Source organism: Abrus precatorius, unplaced genomic scaffold, assembly GCF_003935025.1.
Source record: "Abrus precatorius isolate BTA unplaced genomic scaffold, Abrus_2018 Scaffold9, whole genome shotgun sequence".
NCBI lineage: Eukaryota > Viridiplantae > Streptophyta > Magnoliopsida > Fabales > Fabaceae > Abrus > Abrus precatorius.
The window spans coordinates 30549148-30562674 of record NW_020874439.1 but is presented as its reverse complement, the minus strand read 5'-3'; the positions used below and the strand labels follow the sequence as shown (position 1 = coordinate 30562674).

Below are 13527 nucleotides of genomic sequence, written 5' to 3'. Positions count from 1 at the left end.
GAAAAGCAACTGTTGAAAATAAGGACTTTTTCGTCTGTTTAAATAGTCATCAAGTATGGGATAAAGTTAGACATTTGCCAAAAATAGTAGAAGTAGGAAAATCCATTAGGTTACTTGGTTATGTGATGACAAATAATTGGACCAAACAAAATATATTCTAGAAGCTCCCATATTGGAAGGATAACTTAGTTTGCCATTGTTTAGATGTGATGCATGTGAAAAAAAAATGTATTTGACAATATCATGAATACTGTAATGGACACTGATCGAATTAAAGATAATGTAAAAACAAGGCAAGATTTAGAAGAATATTGTAGGTGTCTAAAATTAAAGTTACAACAACTTGTAGATGGTCGATGGTCAAAGCCAAAAGCAAGTTACACTTTGACTTTACTACAAAGACAAGATGAGTGTAAGTGGGTGAAGGACTTAAAAATACCTGACAGTTATGCTTCAAACCTCAGTCGTTGTGTGAATGTTGAACAAGGAAGATTTTTTGAGTGAAAAGTCATGATTGTCACATATTCATGGAGTGTCTTCTACCTGTTGCATTTAGGGAACTATCTGACCATGTTATTGGCGAATTTACTATGTTAACGAGTATAAATTTCAAATCATTGAATCATGTAAAGGGAGATAAACAGATAATAGTGTGGTTAGTGTGAGAGAAAATTCAAGTGATGGTGACTGTCATTGGTATGAAAAACTTAATGAAATAGTTGAACTTGAATATGCTGATGAAACCATAAAAAGGATTATCTTATTCAAGTGTGAATGGTTTGATCCGACACGCCCAACAGGGACACGTAAACATAACTATTACAATATAATTGAGATTAACCATACCAAAAGATACAAATGCTTTGACCCTTTCATCATTGCACAAAATGCAAGACAAGTATATTTCTTATCTTACCCTAGAAAATGTAATAAAAGTTGGAGGATTGTAATAAAAACTAAACCAAGGGGTCAAATTGAAAGTTATGAAGTAGATGATGAAGATGCATATCAAATTGATGACTCAATCCCTTCACGTGTTGTAATAGACACTGTTGTCCCTCCAATTTTATCTTCTCCTCTGAATGAAATTGAAATAATTGACCCTTCTACCCAAGCTTTAAGAAATAATGAAATGGATGATATGACTGAAGATGAGGAGGAAAGATTTATGGATGACATTTCATCGAGTGATGATGAAGGTAGTCTTGAACGATCAGAGTAATTGAGGTAAATTAAGTAGGTTCGTCAATTTACTATGTTTCTATGATTATTTATTTTGAGTTATCACCAATATTAATCATATTCCATTAGATTATGGTATTCGTCTCTAAACATATATTGTATTTGATTCAGATATGGCAGGTAAAGGTAAAACAAGGTGTTGCTTAGCGTCCTGATCGTGGTAACACTCCTTCATCCACCACTCTCACTTTGACTTCCACACCAGCTATAGTGCATACCTCCCAGGTTATGGGACAGGAGCAATTTATCATGGTGCCTAATCCTAGGTATATCGCTCTTCCCCCTCCAGTATAACGAGTTTCACACTCTGCACCGCCTACTACACAGGCCACACAGTCACATTCTACACAGGGCACAAGAGAGGGATCCACTACTGTCCTAGCTATAAGTGGGCAGTAGTCATCACAGACTCATGCATCATCAAAATCGTTAGAAACTTTGAGATGGGATTGGTCCACTTGGTAAGTTTCCTTCAAAATATGCCTAACATTGCGTACTTTATGTGAATGTTATAATAATTGTTTTATCAGTTGGATACTACCACAGAAAAGTCTCCACCAGGTCACAGATACCATTAAGAAGATGTTTGATGCGCCTTACACAAATTTTGCAAATGTGCCAAATGATACAAAGATGAAATGGTTCAAAGATTAGAAGGTAATAATAATGTATTAATTTTAACTAAGTATAATTACATATGACTGTTTGTACCTCATCTAATGAAATTGTGTTTATGTAGAGCAATTTCTCCATTCCTCTTCCAAGATGAAAAGATGATTTTCAAGCCCTGGAAGAGTTGCACTGCAAAGCGACTAAAACTGATATACACAGAGACTCGTTAGGACTCTTCTAGTGCTGATTGGATAGCACCCAACTTTTTTCATGCCTTGCAAGAGTATTGGGATATGGATGAGTTTTAAAATCACTCCATAAAAAAACAAGACAAATAGGGCATCTAATAAGAGGGAATCACTGCATACTAGTGGTTCGACAACTTTGGCTGGCACTAGAGCCGGCAAAATGGGATGGCCCGACGAATTGGGCCCAAAAAATCCTTTAAATGGACGGGTTTGAACTCTAAAAAATAAGGCTCGAAATTACCTTTGGCCATTTTGGCCAGGTACTCGATCGGGCTTTAACTAGGTTGGCCCATGCAGGTATGGGCAGCCTGTATATATATATTGAGATTAAACCCTAAGCTCTAAGAAGTTTGAAAGAGAATATATTTTAATTTCAAAACCCTAAAATTAGAAGTCTAAATTATATACTTTTACACTGCTACAAAAACAATAAAAAAAGAAACCAGTGGCCTTTTACAACTTAAAAAAAACAAATAAATAATATAATACAAAAATTGAACATAAAAAATGAGTGGTCTGTTAAGTTCATGCAAAAATAGCTTAACAAATATGTTACAAACACTAAAAATAGCAATAAAAACAATGATTTGTTGTTATAAAAACAGTAAAAAAAATGACATGTTACAAAAATAAGAAAAAAAAATTATTTGAGTTGTCAGCCCAGCCCGCAGAAGCTCGTAGCCTGCATAGGATAAGGCTTGGACAGTAAAAATATAAGCCCATTTTTACCTTAGGCTAATTAAGCCCGACTCATTTGAGCCCGCTACCCTATCGGGTCAGGCCAGGTCGGGCCGAGCTGCCCGTTTTGACAGCTCTAGCTGGCACTAAGGCGAACTTGGTATGTGATTTTAAAATTCATTTTACTCTATTTATAATTACTTATTTGAGATGTGATTTAATTGGAATTGCAGGAAAAGTCGTTGAAGAGGCCACCTACGCATAGAGAGTTGTTCAAGGAGACACACACTCGTAGGGAAGACAAAAACATGTGGGTTGATATACGATTTCAGGCCACATATGTAAGTCATTCTTATTGATACTATATGTTATTATTAGTGATTTATTAAATAGTTCTCCAGACTAATATCTAATTGTCTGAACTGAACTGTAGGATGACTATGTTCAAAGGCTTGAGAAGGCATCTTCTCAGGATCCAGAGTCAATTGATGAGGATGCTATGTGGTCACAGATAGTGAGTAGCCTTTACAAAGGTCAGATTTATGGCATGGGAGACCCTTTGCAGACTCCATTTCCCCTGCATCTGTCACCAGAGATGCTCATTCTCTTGCACATGAAGAAGTGAAAGACATGGTCTGCACTCAACTCCATGCCCTCAATGAAGAACTCCAGAAGTAGAATGAGGAGATGTGGAAGAGCAAGGAAAGTGCATGTAAGAAGAAGTGGACAAAGAAAATAGAGAAGAAGATAGAGAAGAAGGTGGTATCTAGGATGCAAAGGGAGATCCAATGACAGATGGAGCAACAACATATGTAGATGCAGCAGATACATGCATATTTTGAGCTCATAAGAGCAAATAGCTCTACACATCTTCCTCCTCCTCCACTAGCTCCAGCACCACCAGTTTTTAGCTACATGCATCTTCTACTGATGATGATGCTCCTTCAAATGATGACTATACAGATTATTCGTGATAAACATTTGTATTTTATTTTTAACATTATTTATTTGAATGTTTTTGTCTTCATTTGTAATAACATTTAAATTTTACATTTTATAAATTATTTTTGAATTTGTAAATTTAATTTTATAGTTTTTATTATATTTATAAATTGTGATAGTCAGGAACATGCATGAATAATTATGTATATAAACAAAAAATAACAAAAATAGTAAAATATATCATAGACGGATTATAAATGAATTTTTTTTATTTATAACTTACAGACAGATTTTTCTATCTGTAACTTACAGACGGATTTAACAATTTGTCTGTAATTTTTTACTGAGAAGGATATTATAGACGGTTCCTATCCGTCTGTAATTTTAAAATCTGTCTGTAATGGTTCAAAAATCCATCTCTAAATCCGTCTATATATGCAGATTTTGTAGTAGTGTTTTCTCTACATGCCTTCCATGTTTACAATCTTTTTTATTTTCAATATCAATCAATTAATTTTTTTAATTTCTTTTGTTGTGTAATATTAATGTTTCTAACATCAAGAATCTTATTGAAGGTAATGCATTGGGTTATCTTTCCCTCAATTTCTAGTTATTCTTTAGTTGCACAATATTTCATAATAGAACTGTCTTAGGACACCTAAGATTAAAGTTTTGAATCTTTATTTTGATTATTGGTTATTCCACTTATCACTTGTCATTCCCTCCTATATCGTTGATAGTGTGAGCATCTTAATTTCCTGGAATAGAAAGATGGGGATATCACCAACCTTATTTTTTTGTTGCATAAGTCTTGATTCTTTTTTTGACAATTTGAATTGTTTAGTAGTTCACTGGACCAAATAATGAACCTAGAGCGCATTCAAATTTTGTATGTGCACAGACGTTTTCATCAATCTTTGTTTGTGTATGATCCAACGCAATTAGTTTGCAATTTTCATCGTGGTGCGCTTTGGATTCGTATGAAATTTTATTTGACCACAACAATTAATTGCACGATCACAAGAATAGTAAGGGTCTCCTAATATTTATTGTGTGTGTTATATCAAGAGAGCAATGTATTTATAAATTCTTCTGTCATCATGATTTCTTTTTTTCTTTTTTTGTCAAAGCATCTTAGTGAGAAGTGGCATATTTACTAGTGATAATGTCAATATAGTTGCAATGCCATCATAGTTACCCAACATTGGTGTGATGCAACGTCTTTTATCCCTTACAAAACTCTCTCCACAAATTTTATAATTTAAAAATAAATTATATATAAACAATCCCACATAAAAGTTTTGAAATCCCAAATTAACCCAAACAAATTTAATATTTAAATCACAAGCTACCAGTGGCATAGTCACACTCGATACCTTCTGGAGGGAATCAGCGTTAATTCAAGAAGGGCATGATAAACACACATTACAGTGCCTCCTTGGTTGAACAACCCCACTATAGTGTGCTAAATGATCAAGAATCTTCAGAATCATATTGAAAGATTGTTTCTTTCATATATATACCTATTTTTCTCTCTCTCTTGTGTCTCTATGCTCTTTATTTTGATTATTGGTTATTCCACTTATCACTTGTCACTCCCTCCTATATCGTTGATAGTATGAGTATCTTAATTTCCTGGAATAGAAAGATGGGGATATCACCAACCTTGTTCTTTTGTTGCATAAGTCTTGATTCTTTTTTTGACAATTTGAATTGTTTAGCAGTTCACTGGACCAAATAATGAACCTAGAACGCATTCAAATTTTGTATGTGCACAGACGTTTTCATCAATCTTTGTTTGTGTATGATCCAACGCAATTAGTTTGCAATTTTCATCGTGGTGCGCTTTGGATTCGTATGAAATTTTATTTGACCACAACAATTAATTGCACGATCACAAGAATAGTAAGGGTCTCCTAATATTTATTGCGTGTGTTATATCAAGAGAGCAATGTATTTATAAATTCTTCTGTCATCATGATTTCTTTTTTTCTTTTTTGGTCAAAGCATCTTAGTAAGAAGTGGTTTGTCTACAAAGTTTGGAGGAAATTAGGGTTAGTCATTGATTTGCAGTGTTGACCAATAGACAAAAGGCTAGGGTTTATTAAGCTTAATGTTAATTACTAAACAATAAATAAATAAGTCTCCGCATAATCTGACAAAGATTTTCTTTTTCTCTTTTCTGTTTTCACTGCTGTTAAGTCTTTAAATTCCTCCTTGATTTCTATTTGACCCAATTTTAAAAGCACAACTTATAGTTAGGGGTGGTCAAAAAATCCAATTCCATAAATCCAATCCATAATCAATGTCAAATTGGTTTTAAAAATCTAGATCCATATTAAACTAGTTTTTTTATTAACTATAGTTGTATAACCAGTTTAGTGTCTAAATCCATTTTTTAAAACCGGATTTATTTGTAGTTATCCAAATCCATATGTATGAAGCAACCTTATATCTCTATTTACTAAATTTTGGCGTTATATTAGTTTACAAAATTTTATTGTAACTATATTTTACTACTACTATTTTTTTATTAATCTTAATTCTTATAATTAAAATATTTAAAAAATTAAAATATAACAAATATTTTTAAATTAATTACTACTGTTATTTTTATATTTATGTTATTTTTTAATTTTTAAAATATTATAACATAAAATTTTTATTATTATTTATATTATTAATTTTTATTTTTATAGATTTTAATTTGAATTTTTATTATAAACTCCATTTATTAAAAATAAGTTAAAAATAATAATAAATATTTTATATACTTCTATAAAATATAATATATTAATAAATATTGTTATAATCTTTTTCAAATGAACTATTTTAATATAACATTTGTACAATAAATTAGTTTTACCTTAAAAATATAATTCACAAATATATTAAAAATTAATTTTGCGTTAAAAATTAAATTTAAAACTAATTCAACGTAAAACCAAATTTAAAATTAGTTTCAACAAAAACTAAATTTAAAATCAATTTTAAATTAAATTTAAATTTTAAAACTATTTTTTAACCGATTAAAAAAATAAAATAAAATAGTTTAAAATTTAACTTATATAATTAATTTGTGTGATGGATAGATGATATAAAATATAATATCTCTAAATATTTATTATTTTAATAAAATATAAAATTAAAAAATACTATTAAGAAATTAAAATATATGTAAATAATCTCTTAACATGTATTGTTAATGTAATGGGTTAGAGTACTATTTATATTCATATTTTATCTTTGATAAATGTTGATGCTTAACAAATATATATATATATATATAATATTATATTATTTATTTAAATATTTTAATATAATAATTTAATAATAATTAAAAAATAATTATGGTATATTTTTACCATATATAAAAACAGTTTAAAATCAGTTTTAAACTAAATTCAAATTTTAAAACCAAATTTAAATCGATTTTAGAAAAATTAAGATGGATTAGTTTATAATCCAATCTATATAATTGAATTTTAAATAGATTTAGATTGATTTTTTGAAAATTCAATCTTTTAACACCCCTAGTTATAGTGTCATGTATATTAATTGTTCTTGAACTTTATTTAGCAATTCGTAGCATGCTTTGATACACGTAAAGAATGGAAATTTTGCTTTTCATTTAATCTTTCCTTTAATTCTATTGCCTTATGTAAAGAATTATGATTGAGAATTTATTGACTGAGAAATATGGGTTGATTATTTCAGTTATAAATCCTTCAGAACGAGTACGGGCTAAATGGAGAAAATCAGTTGTAAGAGGGTTTACTCCATTGAAGAGCTCATGGGTGAAAAAACTCTTGTTAATGAGGTTTTAATCTGATCACAGTTCGAACAAGTTTTCACAAATGTTTTTATATGTCACTTTTTTTTTTACTTTAATTTTCAGGGTAAAAAATTCAAGGAAAGCATGCAAGACATGACTAGTTCTCATCAAGTAGGAACATATCCAACGAATGTGAAAGCAAACAAACCGTTGTTGCTAGACAATCGTTCTTCCTGTATGTTTCTTGCTTCTTCCTATTGTAACAATGTATACTTATTTAAACATTTCAAATAAAAAGAGATCGAATATAACTTGATTTTGTTTTCACCAATTACATAATACTACTAACTTAAATCTTCATTTTCATTTACCTTGAACTCAAGTTTTAATAACTTACATTGACTAATTAATACATGACTTTTTACAAACTAATACATCAGTTTATAATAAATAATATGTGAATGGACTTACAAGAATAATTCATAATTATCCTTCAGTATTGCCATATAATAATAACATCAGAGATTTTTTAATTGTTTTTTTCAATGTTGCAGCAGTGAATACAGGAATCATGACTACACTCTCAACAGGAATGCATGTAATTATAAGCTTTTCTTGTGCTAAGATAAATTTGCTTACTTAAATTTTAAAATTTTCCCAACTTTGCTTCATTCTTTATTATATCACTTTATTTTGTACAGGTAAACGGTGACATGTTCCAAGGTTTCTCAGCTGATAAAGTGGACCTACAAATATGCAAACAGGGGAAATGCAACCCTATCAGTTATTCTAAGATAGTTAATCAATCAGAACCAGTGTTCTGTGCTCTGGAGAAAAAGGGAAAAGCTGCCTATGAGGATACGGTAAGGTCAAGTGCAATAAAATATAAACAATAGAATATAAACAATAAACCTTTACATTATTCTATACTTTAAAAAAGTTATTGTGAATGGAATCACTAACTCGATTTTGTTTTTCTTTCGTTTTTGGTAATTGAATATGTTGACAGGAAATGGATCCAGAGATTCTGAATTTAATAGAGTCATTATTCTGGGAGGTTGATAACTGTCCACAGCCACTGCAAGGCGACATAACCCTGAATGTAACACGAAACACAAATATACGTGCATGTTGCATTGTTGAAGTAAGACGAAATATTCATGCATATATACAATACATTATCTTCAAGTAATTAGTACGAAATGTTCATGAATATTTTAGATACATTCACTGTTACGTGAAAAGTTTATATATTCAGCTTCACTTAAACTACAGTAGAATGATAAACGAATTATTTTCATGTAGCTAACATATTTTTTATCTTCTTTATAATGCATATGCATTTGTAGCCTTTACATATAACGATGAATGTTATTATTATTATTATTATTTGAAGTTTTTATGAGTTACGTGTATTTGACCCTATAGTCTCACTATATTTTGTAAAGAGTTGATAGCTTTTTAATACATATTTCTTCTTTCCAAAGACTTTGATCTCTTCTACGACCTTGTCTCTTTGCTTTTCATGGCATTTCAACAGTCATATAATATTTTTTTATTACTTCTTAAAAAAAATAATTATCATGGTCTCTATCTCAATTCCCGTATTTGTTAGAAATGTTAATTTGACTTTATAAACATTATTGCAAATGTTACATGCAGGAGGATATAAAAAAAACAAGGCCTCCTCCTAAAAAGCTGCAAAGCGTTTCAAGATTTGAAGATCTATTTTAAAATCTTTCTGAAGGGAATTTGTTTTCTATATTTTTTTTTTCTTTTTTTGGTACTTTTTATTTTTTATATTTTGGAATAAGGTATCATGGTTTCCAGGATTATTAGTTACTCGCTAGATTTATTTATTTTTTGGACATTTTCCATTTAGTGATTTATATGAATTATTTTAATGTTTTTTTTCATGATTTTCTTTTATTTTTTATATCTGTCTATGCTTAAACAACATAAAAAAAATATTTAAATACAATAATTACACCAAGTCTTATTTTTATGGATTCAAGACTTTGCTACTTTAGGTCTTTTAACCAAAATGTAAAAAATTATAATATTATTTGCTCTACAATTTTATTAGTTAATTATACACTAAGTAGAATGATAATGGGTTATGCAACTCTTTTATGGCAATTATTTACACCTGAGAAGTTATAGTCCGTTCCATAATTCAATTCCATGACAATTATATTAGACATCAAAATATATATGTAAATCAATTGCTATAGGTTGTGTTGGCAGTAGTTTAGCATGGTGTTATTGCCAATTAGAAAGCTTTATTGTATCCAGATTTTTTATGAAGTGTAGTTTAACAATCCTACTGAATGCAAATTTCTTAACAAGTATAAATAACATGAAAATTAATTAAACTTTTTTTTTATAAAATTAGCTTATACTTTTTTATATTTTTAAAAGTTCTCTTATTTATTTATTTTTATATTAAAGTTATATTTGGTGAGGTGACCTTATAACTTATTTAGGAGCTTATTATTTTTTTTTTTAATAAACTAGTAAAACTATTTGATAACTTTAAAATAGAAAGAGTTTATACAGCTTTTAAAGCTAACTTTTGAAATTTTTTTAAATAATATTTAATTTATAATTACAAATTAAATGTAAGTACAAAATTTTAAATTTATCTCTTTATTTAATTTTAATATAATAATAAATATTCTTTTTAGTCATTTAATATATTTCAGTTAATTTTACTAAATAGCTTTATATCAACTTGCTATAAATTATAAGTTTTTGACTAATATTACCAAGCATAATTTAATTTAATTTTCTTATAACAACTTATGTGAAAGCTTATTCAAATTGAGTGGAACACAGTTTCAATTTTACTTTTCACATAAAGAAATGACCTTATTTTTATCATCATAAGATGAAAAAAATGCATTCCTACAATAATAATTTGCATGAAATTTAAAACTTATATTTATGTTTCCATAAACATAGGAAATAATGTATACAACATGAAATGCCAAATAGCACCATATTTAACTTAAATCCAAATCACAAGTCTTGTTTTTAAAAATATTTATCTGGTTTCCAACTTTAAACACCACATGGAATCCTAAAATATAGAATTAAGTTCAAACATTATACTCCTCATGCAGAGCAAACAACAGCAGCTCCTTCATTTTCAGTTGTCACTCCTCTTTGGTTTGTCTGAATTGAAACCAACCTGAAACATATTAATGTCATAGAGAAATTTTTAGAACAACACAAAGATGACATAATCAGTATAAAGTCAAAGAGCAAAGTACTATATATGGTATGTTACATCAGTGGAAGGAGTAGGAATCCAATCATTGGTTGCAGGATTGCACTTGCAAGAGTGATGGCAGCCAGTGTCACTATCTGGTTCTATGTGGAAGCTTTTTTCACTTTTCTCTACTTTGATAAACCCTGTTCCAGTCTGTGGGTAAAGCACACATATTCATGTATACAGTTACAGTGTTTGAAACTCAAATGATTAAAATTATATATAACTATCTTCATTCTTAACTCTCTTTTTTATCTTTTAAATGCACATCTCAAATACTCTTTTAAAATCAAAGAAAACAACAATGAGTTTTGGTACCTTAAATTGTACCAAAATCACTTTTCATTCGTTAACACCAATGATTTGTAATATATAAATGATTACATGTTACTAATATAAAAATGTTATCTCATGAGAAAAATGTCAAAAAAATAATTATAAATAGGAATGATATTATTTGAAAGCTATATTAATTATATTTTATTTTTATCTTTCTCTTCTGGGACATAAAATTGTCATATTAATAAATAAAGTGAAAGAATCCAAATCTATCTGCAAATGCTAAACACAAATCTAAGTGTTCTTTTAGATATGGCTGACTGTATGCCATTGAATATAAAATTCCACTATAAAGTAAAATGGGTTCAATATTTTGCAATCAAATTTACTAAACTAAGAAGAATATAGCGTAGAGATGTATTTGTTATAAACTTTTAATATTTTGAGAACAATGCAAGTAGGATGGAAATAAATACCGTATGATGGTGTTTGTCCACGCTGTTGAGATCTTTGTAATACTCTGTTTCTACAAATTCTTCTGTAACTTCATTTCCATTGTACACCAATTTCTGAATACAATTGTGGGGAAAAAATAATTGAAACCTATTAGAAACGCCGACATATAAAGTCTAGTATGGTATTGATCAAAACTGAAACATTTCAATATTATCATTCATTCACCTATGTATTATCAAGTCATTAAATTAAAAAGAAATTAACATGATAACAATTGTATGAAAAATGAACATTGTTAAGGTGGATCAAAACTAAACTCTGTAATACCTTAGCTTAGAGCAACTCTATCAACTATCTGTAAACCATTTTTTTATTATCAAGCAATGTACCGTAACAAAAATGCACTATTTAGAGTGATATGATGTGGGGATTATGTGCAAGGAACTGTTTTCTCTCATAGCAATCCTTGCATAAAATAAAGACCAATTCAAAATGTATAAAGAAAACACGAAAACATGTACTAAAACTGAGAGAATGTGATCTTTTAATGCAAGATCAAAGGAATCATACAGATAAAATAAACATATACTGAAGTTACATAAAATATAGTGAAATAATGGGTAAAAAGAAAAGATCTATGGAAAAAAAATTAGGCAATCAACTTACGCTCCTGTTTCAGAGATTCTCTTTATACAAATACCCAGATCTAGCCCATATGAAAGTTTTCTCTTAGAACTAATCATGAATATATATATAATTGAAAAAATAAAAAGGAAACAACAAGCGTTTGTAGTCCAACGGTTAGGATAATTGCCTTCCAAGCAATAGACCCGGGTTCGACTCCCGGCAAACGCAATTTTTTTCATACATTTTCTTACATAATTCAACAAAATTTTTCATATGATGAAAATTTTAAGAGAAATAATATAGTTTTGAAACGAACCTTTTCTTGAGGATCCTTCTCAAGGCGTTGGAATTGTAGCAATTCTGGTGTAGAAGAATCGTGGGAATTGATGTTGGAGAAAGCATCAACATATTGAGTAGAATACTCACTTCGTTGAGGCTTTGTGTGGCGCTTTGGTGCCATTTCATCAAAATACTCTCTTGTCTTTGCTTCTATGGTGGCTTCTTCCTCAGCTGAGAGATGGATGTCACTCCTGTTTGGCCTACCATAGCACTCCATTTTTGTTCAATGAAAACTTGTTCCTAGGAATGGGGTGTTTTTGTTTGTGTTTGTGTTTGTGTTGTGTGTATATTTGTATGAATTGGTGGCTATGGCAGATATTTTAGTTTGGTTTTCACATTTTTTGTTGTTACTTTGGAAAATATGAAAATATCACTTTGAGGGGCTTTTTGCCTTGAAAATATCTATGAAATCTTATCCATTTGGTCTCGTTAGATGGCTGTGATTGGTGGGAGACTACCAATTTATGTAGAAAAGTTTAGGTGAGAATGATAAAAGCTCATCGGTTTCATTGAGATAACAATAATCAAGGAAAGTATGCCTTCTCCATGAATATTTTGTTTGCAACTATAGAATGAAGATTCAAGGTTAAGTTTTAATTTTGGTTCTACATCAAACTTGTTTTCTATTTTATTCATTATAGAGATAAAAAAAAATTATAATTTGATCTTTATGTAAAAAAGTATCAAAATATTTTTTTATTATAATTTTTTTAGGATTAAATTAAAAAATAAGCATGCTATGGGCATAAGTTAAATGTCATTTTTATATGTATGTGAAGAGAATATAATGATTTTTTTTATATGCAAGGATTAAAATAAAATTTTAATAATTTTAGAGATTAAATTTAATATTTTTATAGTGTTGATATATATATCTATAAATTAGTTTATGAATAATTTTTATGTAAGAATTGAAATATATGATTTTTCATATAAAACAAGGTTGATATGAAGAAACTATATTTATAATTAATCAACCCAAGACTGATCAAAATGTAATGATTCCAAGATCTCAAGTGAAGATGGAGAGAAAGGGTTGCAATTTGGCATGTTTG

The 13527-nt window shown here is 29.2% G+C and overlaps 1 protein-coding gene and 1 non-coding gene across 2 annotated transcripts; one reads left to right on the top strand and one right to left on the bottom strand.

The window, feature by feature from the left end:
- Window positions 1-9298: 9298 nt before the first annotated feature.
- Window positions 9299-12794, bottom strand: LOC113849964. The gene is made up of 4 exons (XM_027480246.1): window positions 12450-12794; window positions 11527-11619; window positions 10790-10924; window positions 9299-10690 (listed from the first exon to the last, which is right to left on the bottom strand). The coding sequence occupies exons 1-4, from the start codon at window positions 12687-12689 to the stop codon at window positions 10649-10651; spliced, it is 510 nt and encodes a 169-aa protein (XP_027336047.1). The 5' UTR covers window positions 12690-12794; the 3' UTR covers window positions 9299-10648.
- On the top strand, window positions 12290-12361 carry TRNAG-UCC. Its single transcript has one exon. It is a non-coding gene; the product is annotated as a tRNA-Gly (tRNA).
- Window positions 12795-13527: the final 733 nt, after the last annotated feature.

Coding starts and splice junctions, on each gene's coding strand:
- LOC113849964 (XM_027480246.1), bottom strand. CDS start 12,689: ATGGAGTGCTATGGTAGGCCAAACAGGAGTGACATCCATCTCTCAGCT. Junction 11,620..12,449: donor AGAAGGATCCTCAAGAAAAG/GTTCGTTTCAAA, acceptor AATTGTATTCAG/AAATTGGTGTACAATGGAAA. Junction 10,691..10,789: donor TTCCTACTCCTTCCACTGAT/GTAACATACCAT, acceptor AATATGTTTCAG/GTTGGTTTCAATTCAGACAA.